The sequence below is a fragment of the Falco cherrug genome, chromosome 2, assembly GCF_023634085.1.
Source record: "Falco cherrug isolate bFalChe1 chromosome 2, bFalChe1.pri, whole genome shotgun sequence".
Taxonomy (NCBI): domain Eukaryota; kingdom Metazoa; phylum Chordata; class Aves; order Falconiformes; family Falconidae; genus Falco; species Falco cherrug.
In genome coordinates, this window is record NC_073698.1 from 58,990,709 (window position 1) to 59,006,763 (window position 16,055).

A 16,055-nucleotide genomic window follows, 5' to 3' on the forward strand; every position below is an offset into this window, starting at 1 on the left:
TTGTTCGTATTGACAGATCCACTTTTTTTAAGAAAAGGTGTAGTTGGATTTTTATTATGGGTTTTACACAGAGCTCACTGAAGAGAAAGAAAAGATGGAAAAACATCATTTTGAACACTTTGTCTCAGGCACTGTTAAGTAACCCATGAATTCTGTTCAGTTTATATTCTGACATGAACAAGCTTCCTTCTATATATTTTTCTTTAATACTGAATTAAACACATTAGTGACTTTGTATGGGAATAATTCTGGAAATATTGCAAGAGGGTGGGATTTTCAACAGAATCTAACTCGTTTATAATCATGTTCCGTTAAAGGTCGACAGCTTTTGTGACTTTTGTTTTTTTAAAATCCACTTCCTGTAATTGAAAACTATGTGTGTGTTCTTTGTTGTAAATTATTTAGGTTTTGAGATTTTTGTATTGATTTATGCTGGAACCAGTTTTTAGGGGTAGGTCCACAAAAGGGTTTTTGCTCAGCAGTTACTAAGTGCCTCACCTTGGCTTTTAAGTGTCTGAACTCTGTATAGGGTCAGGCAGCTTAGGATGGGCGCTGTAAAAAACAGCTCTCTTCAGCTTGGTGTTGGGATCAGCCAGGAGGAATTACCATCTCCCAGTGGCATTTCTAGTTGCAAAAAAGGTGCTCTCACACCCTTCTCAGGCTGCAGCCTTCCTGGCACATGGTTGCCTGTGAGCAACTCTTCCTTTCCAGGATTCAGAGCCATGAACCTTCTCCTGAAGGCAGGGACGTCTGTGAGTCTTCCCTTAAAGGGAGGTTTCTGGTGCTCAGTGGGTTACAGCCGAATGTCACCACAAAGTCCCTCCTTTGCCTGTGGGGGTGCGACCTGATGTCCTTGAGGAGGAGGAGCCTGGATAATCCCAACAAGGAGCATTGGGCTACTCTGCAAGAATGAGCGAACTGCTGAACCACCATTAAGTGCACAAACTCTTTCTGACCTAGAGCAAATATTTAGTAATTCCATGGAAGGTGGAGCAGCTTCATTTGTGGATGAGGATTTTGAGGGTCTAAACGCTAGTCTTAGGCACCTCTGGTCTTTTGTAGACTTGTCTCTAAAGGCTTTAGATGAGGAGGGCCATTTTCTTCCTGGTTGTGATTTTATTGCCTTCAGTAATAGCGGGTCAGGGACAATCTGAGCTTTTCTGGTATATATAAAAAGAACAGTTACTAGGAGGAGCAGCCCTGATTGTAGGTCTCTGAAATGAAAGCTTCAAAATGTGAGTCCTGATTAAGCGAAATAGTAGAATCAAAGTATTAGTAGTAACATCTCACCATGCCCTAACTCATGCTAAAAGAATGCTTTATTCAAAAAGCTTTTAGCTTGATTATTTTCTTTTATGCAAGAGCTTCTTAGGCAGCAATTTTGTGCATATGTGCACGTATGTATGTGTGCAGGTGTGTGTCTGGGGATGTTATTTTCTAGTCTGAAAATGCCAGTGCTCTTTGACTGCGAGTAATAATTTTTGTGATTTCAGGTTCCTGCCACTGTGGAAAGTGCATCTGTTCACCACAGGAATGGTACATTTCAGGCGATTTCTGTGAATGTGATGACAGAGACTGTGACAAACATGACGGTCTCATTTGCACAGGTGCAGTACAGGCTAACACTTAATTGCTCCAAGAAACAAACTGTGTTGATGGGAATTATGTGAGACAAAGCCCAGCTTTTTCTTTCTCCACTGACAGAGGAAGTGCATTTGCTGATTATTCAAACCTGCTATAATTGTTTCTTCGTGCAGCATGATAATCAACTTAAGGTTTTGAAAGAACAGTTGAAAGCCTGAGTATGAATTTAAATAAGTAAGCCAGCTATGAAATCCATCAACAATTTTCACTGTAATAGACTACAAGTTACTGCTTTTTGGCAAAGGATATACAGTGTCAGCACTGTGATCATGAGATATTTTTAACTTTTGTTCTCTTACTGGACTTCCTATGTGTATAATGCATTTAAGTCATAGACAAAATTCATTTGTATGATGATCTTTGGTAGGTGAGAGGCATAGTTCTGTGGGTTAACAAAGCTTCCTGGCAATCAGACAGTTCTCAGTGGGAGGCAGAAATACCTGACAGTTTTTCTTATGATGTGATGGCTAGTGATTAAAGCAGCTTCACCTTAACATTGTCTGAGAGTTCAGGTGGCAGATGCAGACAGAAACAGGCAGGCTGCCAACAAACCCTCATGACAAATCTAGTGACAAGAAGCAACGTGGGAATTGCTAAATTAACTCAATGGCTGCTTCCTGTTACAAATCTTAATTTTAGAAAATCTTTACCGAGCAATTATTAGATGTGGAGGAAATCTGCAAGCCGATTAGAGTGAGAGTGGGAGGGCTGACACCAGTAAATTGTGTCTTCCAGCTAACCCTGTTAGTAAGGGTCTTTTTCCGGGGGCAAGTAGCCAGTATAGAGGCAATGGAAGCCTTACCTTTGGCTGCAGTGGCTATTCACGGGTCTTCATAAAGTAAGTTGGAAGAGGAGCTCACATTGGAAACCCAGGCTGTAAGGGTCTCAAACTGAGCATCCAGGAGTCATGAAAAACACTGAAATAAAATGAAGATATGGGTCTCAATGCTTAATGTTTCCCCACTGCAAAATAGGGCAAACACATTTTCCATCCAATAGACAGTTTGAGATATTATTTGTTTAGCATTTTTGAGAATTTAGGTTTGAAGTTTTTCATGTTCAAAGTGATGCTTTTACTGCTATTCTGGTTTTAAGTTTTTATATATTTTTCTTTCTGCATAACAGTTAAAAGTAATCTTGTTTTTTCCTTGTACCTAGAGGTACAGTGTGAACACTGAGCTTCAACAGCTGGGTACAAATAGTAGTGGCATAATTACAGTATTTGCAATTCTGCTGATGGAATTATTGAGAGAATGCTATTAATGCTTTGTAAGTGTAGGTTAGGGGTGGCTTCTTAATGCAATGGTACAGTAATTGCTTTCTTCCAAAGAAAAAAAAAAAAGGGGGTGGGGGGAACAATAAAGGAACAATATTACTACTTTAGCATTGCTTTTTACTTCCCATAAAACACATTTTAATGTAGTACATTTCAATTATGGTAATTGCCCTTTATTCATTTTGTTCTAGGCAATGGTGTTTGTAGCTGTGGAAACTGTGAGTGCTGGGAAGGTTGGAATGGAAATGCTTGTGAAATCTGGCTGGGCAGAGAATACCCTTAACAAAGGACATCAAAGACTGAGGAGGTTTTTTGTTTGTTTTTCTTTAGGCTGCTAGAACATTTAATTTCAGAAGTACTCTGTGGCTGTGGGTGTGCATGCATGCACATGTACATGGGTGTAAATACGTTAGAACACTCATTTGAGTGGCCTGCTCCTTAAAGAAGTGCATGACAAAACTAAAAGAAAAAAAAAACTAAAAATGCCTTGGGAGTAGAGCAGTCCAAGCTTTAAAAGGTGAAGTCATAAAATACTGGCCCTGTGGGACTTCTCCAGAGTTTTTTGGTAAATTCAGTGGGACTGAGATTACACCCCTAATGCCTATTTCTTTAGCAACCTTTGGAAAAGATGTGAGAAAGCCTTTTATTAAATATTATTTACTTGGTTGTCACCTCTCCATACCGGTACGCAGCAATACTCCTGTAGAAGAGTAGCACTAGCTGAATATTTGTCAAAAATAAATTTCATTAATTTTATGGTGTTTGACAAATAAATTTTTTGGCCTTTTTTTCTTTCCAACAATCCTGATTATGCACCAGCTCATAAATTGAAAGAAGCTGTAAAAAACCTTATAAAAAAATTAATGATTTTTTATTTGGTCAAAGAATTGTATTTGTATAAATGAGGTCCAATTACCTGACAACCATAGACTGAAGACCCAAAACGTTTGAACAGACCCTGTTCACAAGAGAACTTCTTAGTTTCTGTGGTTAACGTGTCAGTAAGTTGGTTATCTAGTCTACATACTATGATACTTTCAAATACATAACCTATAGGAGTATAAGGAATGAAACTAATAATGATAAAAATGTATGATTAACTATTTTGAATATCTATCCTGCAACTCATATGTACTTTTATCATACTGTTCTATGTATATACAGTTGCCTAGTCCTCTCTAAAGTAATGCAAATGAAAATTTGTTATACTAATAGCTTTTAGGATGACAATTCTGTATGCTATTAGAAATCAATGTTTGAAACAGATTGCACTGTCACACATGGTATTCAGTGATTTTAACTGCTTTTATAGAAGTGAGGAGCCTGAAGATCAACTGACTTGAAAAATCAGCTATGCTATGCAGTAACCTGGTCTCAGCCAAAGATGTTCAGACAATGGCAACAAAGCAATTAAAGTTTTAATATAGTAAACACAAACAAAGCAGTGGTATGAACAAAAATTTTATTTTTATTTTCCAATGGTGAAATGCTGCTCAGTGTGAAATTCACATTGAGTTATGAACGATGCACAACTATTGGGACTTCCCTAATTTATTTACATATGAGTCTCTTATTTTTTTTGTACATGTAGATTTGGCAGCCCTTGAATTCTTTAGAGCAAGAAAAGATACATACATCTTAGTTTCAAAAGTGTTTACATTTTGTGAAACCATGATTGAGCGAGAAATTGCTTAAATGGCTGGAAAATATTTATTTTTAATACCAAAGTGTAACATTGTGGTTTAGGTGCCAAGGTCCTGATTTTTGAAGAGGTACATGACTCAGAAATAAGGGAACTATATATCAACCAGAAAAGATATTTCCATTGTTAATCTAGAAATTAATTTTCTTTTAGAAAGGACTATTTTGAAACAGGAAAATGCAGTGGTACAGAATGTGTAATAGAATGCAAAAAATTTGAATGCATTTATTTAATCACTTTTATCATTCCCCCTTCCCACGTACCTTGCTCTTTCTCTTACTCATTTTTTTTCCTTAACCGGGATTCCTTCTTTCTAAAAATGAAGCTTGTGAAACCCATGTTCTCAGGGAGTATAATCACCAAACATCCATGCATAACTTATATAGGAGTTATGCAGATAAATAACGAGACATACACCCCAAAGCTGCTAGCTGATTTTTTTTTTTTTAGATAACCAAAATATCAAGCAGAGTTCTAAAATGTATTCATACAGTATAAAGAATCTTCAAAGTAAAATTCATCTTGAAATTATAGTTTATATTTTATACTTTTAACCTTTAAACTCTGTAGAGCTTAACAGGAATATTTTCTTTAAATTTAACATATATGCATGTTGTCAACCCTGGTGTCTGGACAGCACAGATTGTTGGTTTTATTTATTTTTATGAATACCACTGACTTGAATCATCTTATAATCAATGGTTTTTTCGCATATACATTCATCTGCTGAATCAGAGTGTAAACAATGAAAGATACAAATTTTCCCTTGATTTCATTCCATCTATGTTTAGTACTGTAATAACAAAATACTAAATAATCAGAACTCTTATCTAGGTTCAGTAGATGACATGTTTTATGGCACAATAAGCAGATTTCCATATACTGTAGATACGCTGTGGTATTTCAGGTACTCATTCATATGCAAAAGAACAATTCTTTAGAGGGTTGCATTGTCATATTTGATGCATTTTACTTTGTAATTTGCTTTAATTTTAAATTTCTATACTTAAAAAGTGTAAGGTGATTCTGATTTCTTGTTAGAATTTTTTTAAAAAAACATCAACTCCAACATTTTGGCTACTAGATGGATTACATAGCCATTGCATTTCAAAAAATGTCATCCAAGTTGTTTATTAAAGGTAAATACGGAAAAATACTAGAATATTCTAAGACAGCTACTGTCAATGTTTCATTAAAATGTAAATTATCAAACAAAATGGTGCTATGACTATAAACCTCGAAGTATTAACTAAGACTACTAACAATATAATGTGTACATAAATTCCTTTCCAATTTTAATTCTGTTTCTTATAATGTTGCTTGAACATTCCCTCCGCTTTTCATGCTGAGATAACTGGTGATGTAACTCCCAGCAGATTTGTTTTGTGTCTCATTTCCTTACTAGAAAAATGAGACTGGAAGAAGTAAGATTATTACTCTACATATGTGAAAATAATAGCTGTATTAATAAAATGGGATTTTGTACCTCATTCCCTGTGATGGGACTCCCAGATACATAAATTGTAAAAGCAGGAAGAGGCGTAAGGGAGTGAAACATACTGCTTGATCTTTCATACCTAGTGACTATAAAATCTTGTTTCCAGGCCTGTGGCAAAAGGCATTTCTAGCTGGCAAAAATAAATTGGATAAATGGGGATTTTGTACTGGTTAGAGTGATAAACAGAAGGTACTATAGCCTTGCTTTCTTGTGAGAGAAAGAACACAATCCAGAAGTGTGCCGAATGTTTCTACAATAGACTTGCAAGATTATGTCTATTGTATGTAACGTACCTGTAAAATAGCCTATAAAAGAGGTGAGGATTGATTTGCTTCTAAAATTTATTAACCCACTTGCGATCCCTTTTTCCCCTGGCCATAGTGTCTTTTAGAAAAATGTAGATGAACTTTTAACCATGTACCTGCTCTGACATTTCTGATGCACTGCCTTTGCTTTACAGAATGTCATCTTATTTTGTAGCTAAATGATACTGGGATGAAGAAGGCTAAGTTGAATATTTCTGTGACTAGGTAATAGAACAAAACTTTTATTACATCTTTAAAAATAAACCACAGATTTGCATTAGTCATCACAAAAACCCCTCTGTTACTAGACATTTTAAAATACATTGCACAGAATATGAATTTATCTAAAGGGGCATTTAAAAGAAAGATAACCTACCTACTTAGTCTGACTTTACTGGCATTCCTATTTGAATAGAGCTGAGTAATTTCTTCTTTATACCAATAGACAGATGGATCAGCAAGACACACTTGTAGTGTACGGACCAAACTGCCTGCTTTCATACCTCTTTGTTTATGGTGGTTTTAAACCCAAAGAAAGTTTACCTACATATATATATAAAAAGTCAGAGTTCTTAGTGCTGTTTCAGGTATATACCATAGTCAAAATGAATTGCTTTGTGTTTTTGGGGAGAGGGGGGTTGTTAAGAACCAACTGGAGTCTACACAAGTTAAAGTTTGTGAAGATGATAGTATATTAAAAAATTATTTGAGAGTGGCTAATCCCCCCTGCAAATTATGAAAAAGCTGTGTTACGTGAAATACAAAGCACGTAAAAGCTATAGTCACCTTTCTATAGGCTCTATCATATGAGCAATCTCATAAGGATTCTTGTGTATTTATAAAATTCTTGAAGTACAACAAAATGGTGCTTTGTTGAAGTGGTTCATATCTACTTTAGATTTCTAAAACAGTGCAGGTGTGACTGATTTTGCCAAATAGAACTGTAGCTGAAATACAGGTTTCAGGGAAAAAAGGAAAGAGATAATGACTTTTTGCAGTGTTAACATATGAAATGGTAAGATGAGTTTGGATTGCTGTGCAAACAGTCTCTCTCAGAGATTAGATAAAACCCAGAAGAACAAAATACAAAGCAAGCATGCAAAAGATCTGGAATGCTGCAGATTCACAGACAGCTGGACATGTAAGTACAAAACCCCAACCTGTAAATACAAATTGATTCCATCAGGTTTACTGTACAGTATGTTAGTAGTAACAGACAGTTGAAAACAGCTTTCACTTAACAGCAAAATTAATTTTAGAGGGAAGAAAATGGTGAAGTCTTATCCTGGAGAACAGCAAGAGAGGTATTATATTAAGGAGCTAAAATTTTCTTTGGCATGGTAAAAGGGGAGAACTGAGTTTGCCAACCTATTTTCATGAAGTTTCACCATCCTGTGGCCAGTGCAATGATGTTTTGCACAGTCTACTTCTTACAGAAACTTTTTTGTTGTTTTCTGGTATGCCTTTATAGAAATGTTTTATTCATCATGTTGAATCTGTGTATACAACAAATAAGAATAAACACAAACTGTACAAGGCAGACAAACTCTTTGCATATATGTATGTAAATTTAGTAATACAGACCAGCAGTGCTTTGATAGACATATCCTACTACATGCAGTTCATTCTTGCCATCCTCTTCCCATGCAACAGATGAGACGAGACAAAATTAAAGGAAGGAAACAAAGCACAAAGACCCCTTTGCTATGTTTAAACAGACAGTAGAAAAAATATTTTTTAGGACATCTATTCATTGGATTAGACACACATATGGATTTAGCCCATAGAAACAAAACCAGAAAATAATAAATAAAATGCTGTATTTCCAGTATGTACTAACTGCTTACAAAAACTAAGTCTGGCCTTAATTATAGCCCCCCAAACTGGCTCACAGATCATAATTGCTCAGGATCAAAAGTTTAACATTGAAAACAATACTTATGTAGCATCAGGCCATGAATGAGAACCTCCTTGCATGGCTCAGCCAGATCTCCAGCCCTGTCTTTCCCCAGGCTCTTACACTGGGTGAATAAAAAGACATCTGGATGGGATGTGAACACATATAATCCCTCTGTGTGAACTCTTACAAAATTCAGGTGAGAGAGAAAGAGAATGCAGCCTTCAGCTCTATTATCTTACTCAAAATATTGTGAAGTACTGCTCTCATAATTGCAGGAAAGCCTGGGGCCTCCTCTGGGACCCAGCAGATAGTACAACATCAAGGCTGCTGCCTCCCATGGCTCCTCCAGATGGAAAGCAAGCCCCCAGCTCACCATGTGAGTTGCTTTGGTTTTGTTTTCTTTTCTCAGGGATGGTGCATAAATCCCACTGGACCAGATGGAATGAGAAGGGTGCACCGAAGTTTTTAATAAAGCGTTGCTTTCCACACACACGTATTTAGTGCTAGCAGGCAAGGGCACAGTCTAAGTCAAAGTTTCTTTGCATTTTTATCACAGTATTGAGTAGGTTTATATGTTTTTTTCTCTACATGGACAGTGGGTTTCATGCTTAACTCATTCCCTCCCTAGAAAGACCCAACATCAAGTGTTAGCTTGCTGTTCTCAGATTTATAAACCAGGAAGTCTGGCCTATGGGGGGGGGGGGGGGGGGGGGGGAGTTTCTCTAGAATTTAGCAGCTTTACAGTAGCCTCCTTGAAGAGTGCACTAAACGTTGCTTATCAAATACAGAAAGTGTTTAAAAACTAGCATGAAGACTTCATTCAGACTGAATCAGTTGTTCAGCTGAGTAGACAGGGAGTTTGAAATAACCACAGCAGTCTCTGTTAGGGACTTCAGCACAAAGATGTGATAAAATGAATTGCCAGAAATACAAGGGTAAAAATGGAATGGATAGTTTCCTTTTTTTGTCCTTAAAAATCAAGGTAACAGCAAGAGGCCAAGAGAGTGTTGCCACAGAGTTTTCCAGACTGAGGTACAGTTTGGTCCTTGTTGCCCTTTCTGAGAAACAAATACCTTCTGAAGTATACACAGAGTACCCATATTTTTAGTCTCCTGAAAGCCTGTGACTAAGTGTGCAACACTTCAGTGGCTTCTCTGTGGCATTCTCTAAATCTTCCCTCTCCCCCCACAACATTGGTTTAATTGTTCACAAGTGACAAACTCAAAAGAGTTGGTGTTTCTGGTAGTATGATCCAAGGCTTCAATTTTATAATGTTTTTGATTTCTTCTAGGTTCATGTAGGAGAAAGTACAGTATACAGAGATCAAGGCACGGCACCTTCAATCTAGCAATTTGGTGGGCATATTATCCTAGGAAGCTGGGTGGAGGTACATACTGGGATATCAGTGAGATACATAGGATCGGACTCGCATGCTTAGCTAAAAATAAAAATAAACTTTTGTAATATGTCCAGTTTTAAAACTTTTTTTTTAAAACACCAGAAATATTAAACTATAATTTGTAACTACCCTTTGCATTGGTGCTGCAAAAAAGAACACAACAACATCCTTGCCCATGCTTTGCTAAGTAGGTGTGGGATTCAGCCAAAAATGACAATGGCATTAAGTTCAGTTCCTTAAAAAACAGGAAAGGATTATATTTGAAATGGATTTAGGTAGCGCAATTCTGGTTAGTCTTATTTTTTATTTTTTTTTTATTGGTGGTGGTTGTTTTTCAAACAATGAAGATTTAGTAGATGAAAAATGAGCCTTAATTCAGGCCTACAAGGCCTACAAAATTCTCTGGACCCACTTTCCCAAAAATGAGTGGGTCTTGCTCGCTGGGCAAGGCAAATGTTACCATTACCAGTAAGCCTGTGATATGTATAAAACACACACACACACAAAGAAACTATAGGGGGATGCCAAACACTCGTTCCAGAAGACTTCCTGTTGGTTGTGTTTGACACTCTTCCCTCCACTATAATGCCAACCTCAGAAGCACAGTATCTGTTACTAAAGAGTATTCACGTTTAATCATTATTGTAAGCCAGAGACAACAATCCTATTCTTTATAGATATAATTTGTAATAATAGATTTTTGAAGGCTTCCTGATTCCCTGATTGCTTTCAAAACTGAGCCACCGGCAACACTTAAGTTATAGAGAAACACAATCCCTGCAAAAGGTCACAGACAGTGGAGCGAGCAGCCTTATAAAAAAGGGAAGAAGAGAAATCCATAATAGCACAGGTTTACAGCATCTAACTAGAAATTACTTGATTATTTGTGTGCTACAAAATCGAACTTAAACACATGGATTTTGCTGAAACTGGACTCAAAAAGGGATTATGGGCAATTGTCAGCAGGCAAGGTATCAAGTGTATTTGTGAAGTATGTCATTCACATGAAGTGTCACAGTCACAGAAAAGATATTAAAAAGGCATTCCAATATCTGGTAGGGCATTCCATGGTCTGAGTTTAGCTGGTTCATCCAGGTGTCTTCTTGTTGTGGGTGGAGTTACATGTTGAGATTTATCCGCTTGCAACAACTCAGGTCAGAAACAGCAACAGGCAGGTCTGTGACTTGCCGCAAGCTGATCCACAGACATTGCAGAGGGGAAGTCTGGCAAGGATAAATCACTCAACTGTACTCAGGACTCAATAAGTCACAACACCTGTGAGGATCTGGCTATGTCGTCTTACTCTTGTTAACTGGTTTGCCGCCATTCATTATTGCAGATGCACTTGTGCTTTTACTTGGAGTTACCCCAGCCTTTGGCACTGTTTCTCCAATATCATGCAAAGATGGTTCTCGATACATGGCAACTGAGGGGAGAAAAGAGAAAAGAAGAGATATTTTTAAGAATGTATTTAATTTAAGAGCTCATCTCAAATAGGATTAATTTTCTACAATAATTGATATTGTAATGTAATCCACGTTCCTCCTGCATGTGAGGGAAACTATTTACTTGTGCTGCATGACTGATAGCTTTTCTTGACCTTCCAAATTTCTCACTTCTTCCATATCTGACCTAAAAACACAGCAGGAAACTGTGTGCTTGCTTGTTTAATGGAAACTATAGAAGCTTTGGAAATTAAATACTACTGTTCTGTCTTTGCATGAGTCAGACAAACAAAAATATACAGAGATATGCAAACACATGTGTGTGTGTGTGTGTGTGTATACACACCCCTAAAATAAATATTTCACAAGTTTTTATAAGTAAAACGTAAGACAGATTATGCTTAACAAATGGGATCATATGATACATTTGTCTAGACTTAAGCATTCTTCTTTAGTCCTACGTTGCAAGACTAGGCTTGGGTCCAGTTCTACAAAGTTATTTGTGCATCTGTCTCCCACATCTGAGGAGCTTGGCCATGATCTCTTCAAGTGCATACTGAAGACATGTCCAGGACAGTGCTGTGGAGACTATACAAGAGGTTTGGGGTTTTTTTCTTCCTCCTTTCCAAAAACATATGCAGTAGCCACTGATCTCCACTGAACGTAGAAGTACAGGAAACTCCTAATTAAACTATTAACCGAATTCTTAGAGGAGTTAAAAGTTTGTTGCTGGGCTTCAGTCCCTGTCTAACCACTTTAAATTCATTGAGGAAAATACGTGTGTTCAATTACACAGTTCCAGCGTTATGCTGCCTTCATGATTAATGCTCTTGGATAATTCAATTTAATTTTCCATGTCACTGAATCAGGTAATATTTCCACTTATAACTAACTTCAGTAGCATTTATTTATATCAGAGCAACGTTAAAGGAGATGTCAAAGCAGTCAAAGGAATTAATCATCACACTATGATTTTGGGACTGTCTGTGTGCTGCCATAGAGAGCACAATCCCTTCATCCCTTGGCTAATTAGAGCAAGAGGCTGGAGCATCAAAGTACTGACCTTGATCTTCAATGGTGTGAAGTTTCGTAATAAATATGAAGGGTCTCATAGCATCATTAACTAATCAAATACTTGTTCTAACATTTCTAGTGACATAATCTAAATCCTTTTATGGCTTCTGAAAATCTGAAATTCAATGTCTTCTCTGGAGTACATATGGCTGGTTGTGATCCATGTCTTCAGAGCACCCCCATAACTGTGTTTAGGACACTTTACTGATTAATTAAAAGAACTTGATGAAATAACACCATGACCTACAGAAATACTGAGTAACATGAGGTGGAACTATAAAGTAAGGAATTAGGTAGCAGAGCTGTCATATCTGATGTCTCTCGTGGGCAAGTTATTGCTAAGCCGTATTTAAACTATTTTGATAGTCTGACCATTCAGACATTAATAAAGAAAGTAGCTTCTTTCCTAATCTACATGGATTGACGTTGCTTTTAAAAATGCACTGGCTTTCCCTCCCTAAAATTCTTACAATTTAATATAAAAGAATTGAGATATAAAGTGTCAGTATTGTTGAGAGCTCATGGAAATACCATAAGCATTTGCAAGACAAGGAAAGCACGAAGGCATTAGCCTGAGTTCAAAATGAAGTTAAAGCATAGGATTATTCAGATTCTTTCCTTATGATGAAACTCTAAACAATTTAACAAACTGATCCTTTAATAAAAAAATCTAAGTTAAAATGTTAAAAGAAATTGGACTGCTAACTAAATCATTACTTAGGTACGTGTTTTCAGATGTTAAGTAATGAGATAATTTTCAGAATAACTGAGGCTATGTGTAGCAATAATACCAGTGAAATTTGGGGTGCCATCAGGACCAGAAGCAAAAAGCAGTATAGGTTTATAAAGGCCTGCAGAACACATAGGATAAAACAAAAAGTTCCAAGATATAAATGGATGTACTTTTCAGATAATGTGTGACATCATTTTGGTGTGTAAGCTTAGTATGACATTTATTTGCCTCTGTCTTGGTTTGAAGGCCAGCTTACACAAGTTATGTGCATTACATCAGCCGGCTAAGTAATACAGTATGATTTATTTTATAAAGAGACCTTTGTGTTTTGTATTAGAAAGCTTTTACTTTGAAATGTTGACATTTCATCCATTCCTTTTATAACTCCCAATTATCCTACAATATCCATTATTTCATTCTTGCTTAATGCAAGGACTATTTTCTCACTGCAAGCCTCACAACAGCTTTTGTCCCTACCAAGAGAATATTTTAAAAACAGCACAATGCACTTCCACAAAAGATTTATTTTCTTGCAAAATGACCTCTTAATCCCTGGAAAAAAATGATTTTACATCTGCCTTTATAGCATCACTATGCTGAAGTGCAAAACTGCTCCATGAATCCTGGGGACTGTCATTTGGAAAGGCCCCTGTGCGGGGCACGCACATTCACAAAGGGTATTTTAGAAACCATTCCCTCTTCTTCTTGTGACATTTATAGGAGGACCTGCCAGCAATGGACCGAGCCTCACCTTCCAATGGCTTGGGTAGAAAATGAGCTGCTGGTTTTGTTTTCTTCACTCTGTTTCCTTTCATGACCTGCCCTTCTTTGTTCAGCCCCAAGAACCAGGCCCTCCCGGACTCCTGTTGTCTGTAGAGCATGGATGAGTAGATTACATAGTAATTTTCAAAAACAGACTCCTTGAATTTGCACTCTGGTGTAAAAAGTTCCTGTGAGAGGAAAAGCAAATGTTAAATGATATCTCTAAGTTGTGGCTTCTGTTTTGTTAACTTGCAAATACCTCTTGATAAGCTTAATATATGACTTATAATAAGGTTCTGCTTTGAGACCAGGAGATCTGTCTTCATTCAGAAGACCTCCAGGTGAAGTTATTCCACCTCCCATGGATACCTCTGTTTCCCCATCTGTGCAACAGGGATAGTATATTTTCAAAGTAGAGAGGAAGCATCACAGGCATAGAAGCGCTATTGAAAAAACAGGCATAATTATTATTGTGCTTATTTTTCTGATAGGATATCCTTGTAAAGATTAAGAAGATCTATGCTAAAATAGCATTAATGAAAAAACAGTTGTTCAGTTTTCACATACTAAATGCAAGAAACTCCCTTATTGCTTATAACAACTAATATTTGATGCTTAAAAAATGTTGCTACCTAAATATTAAAATATGTATAAGTTTCCTAGAGTCCACATGGCCTGAAACACCACAAGAAAACACTATTTTGATGTACAAATATATGTACAAAGAAAAATAAGTCCTACTGACATCCTTAACATTCATCCCAAAACTGGAATGCTTTTCAGAGTTCACATTCAGTAACACAGCAGTTGTCCTCAACTCTTTACTAAGGTTAACCTAAGCACAAACTTCAGTAGATCAGTAGCCAAATAATAATTTAAATTTTTTTCTAATACACAAGAAACTAACAAAATAAACAGTGTGAAAATATATTGAGACAGAGTTTACCAAAATCCTTTGAAAAAACCCATCAAGTTAATAAGGAAATAAAATTGCATTTAAAATATCACGAGAAAATAGGATTTTGTGTGAGTGTGATTTTCTGTCTTTGGACCCATCTGCTGAAACCTGTGGAAGATATGACATAAAAGGAGGAGGTAGATGGGGAAAAGTGGAAGTTAGCTTGCTAAGCTTTCAGAGCAAAAAGTTCTTAGCCTTGACTTCTCTTTTTTATATTTCTTTCAGTTACTTTTCCCAAGAAGCAAAAATCTGGAAATATGAAGTATATTTTTACTTCTCCATTCACAGTATTTTTCTTTTCCCTGCCCATCTTTCTGCTCCCAGCCCCACGCAGTACCGAGTTAACACTCAGCGGGTAATGTGTTTTCAGGGTCTCCATGCCATCTCTAGCTGCCTGTATATTTTAAGACTTTCACAGCTGTTTCTGTCACAGGTTTCCTTTCTGGAAATTGTAGTCCTTAAAGCCACAGTTCCCCATAGCAGCAAGCACAGATGAAGTACTTTTTTGCATCTGCACTAAATGTCATTTAGTGCATAACCGGATTCTCCTCACATCAGGGTACACAGTATTTGTGTTGCCATGGCTTAAGTTACCACCTGTAAGCAAAGCTCTCTTGATGGACACCATGCGTACTATTAGCTTTCTCAATTATGGAACATCTTTTAGCCTGAAATAAAAAGAATTAGTGTATGGGCTTGACAGTCCTGAGTTAATGGTTGGACTTGATGATCTTATCGGAATTTTCCAACCTAAATGCTTCTAATTTTATCCAGCAACAGGCTAAAATAAATTACTGCAGCAGTTGGGAAATAATTTGCAAACCTGCCCTAAACCAGCTTGTTTTGTCTGTTTGAACAAGTACACTTAGTGTCTACAGGTCACACTCATATACAGGATGCAAAAAGTATTCTCTGCTGTGTGCAATGGCCATATTTTGCACTGCTACTTCTTTACCACCTGTGTGCACAACAGTATATATGTACGCATGCAGAAATGCAAATACAGTCTGTACCAAAGGCATCAAAACTACTGAATGGAAATACCTTAACTGCACCTTCTCCTTTGCCACAGGGCTTTTTCTCTCTCTGTTCCAAGACTTTAAGACATCTGTTGTTTGTGTTACTCTCCTTTATCCTCCACTGATTCCAAATCACAGTAGGGCTCAAGGAGACTCAAAATAAAAACAGAAGGCAAGGCGGCATGCTAGAGGGAATGCCTGTTAAAGCCTAGCACAAGCATTTACATGCAAGTCATGTTCCTCAGCTGTTGAAACAGCAGATGCTAATCAGGAAATGCCTACGCAGCTCTCCTTATTACCTGCTTCACTGCAAATGCTACCCCCTGTGTTCCCCACTAAG

The 16,055-nt window shown here is 37.0% G+C and overlaps 2 protein-coding genes across 3 annotated transcripts in view; one reads left to right on the top strand and one right to left on the bottom strand.

The window, feature by feature from the left end:
• Positions 1–10,386, top strand: part of ITGBL1 (integrin subunit beta like 1) — a 149,352-nt gene extending 138,966 nt beyond the window's left edge. Inside the window, exons 10-11 of the mRNA XM_055703166.1 lie at positions 1,494–1,607; positions 3,112–10,386. Coding sequence (XP_055559141.1) covers positions 1,494–1,607; positions 3,112–3,203 — 206 coding nt within the window. The 3' untranslated portion in view covers positions 3,204–10,386. The remainder of the gene's footprint in view (positions 1–1,493; positions 1,608–3,111) is intronic.
• FGF14 (fibroblast growth factor 14) overlaps positions 7,404–16,055 on the bottom strand; it is a 415,520-nt gene continuing 406,868 nt past the window's right edge. For both annotated transcript variants that reach the window (XM_055703167.1, XM_055703168.1), the window contains exons 4-5: positions 13,728–13,926; positions 7,404–11,150 (exon numbers count right to left, since the gene is read on the bottom strand). In XM_055703167.1, coding sequence (XP_055559142.1) covers positions 11,014–11,150; positions 13,728–13,926 — 336 coding nt within the window. In that variant the 3' untranslated portion in view covers positions 7,404–11,013. The remainder of the gene's footprint in view (positions 11,151–13,727; positions 13,927–16,055) is intronic.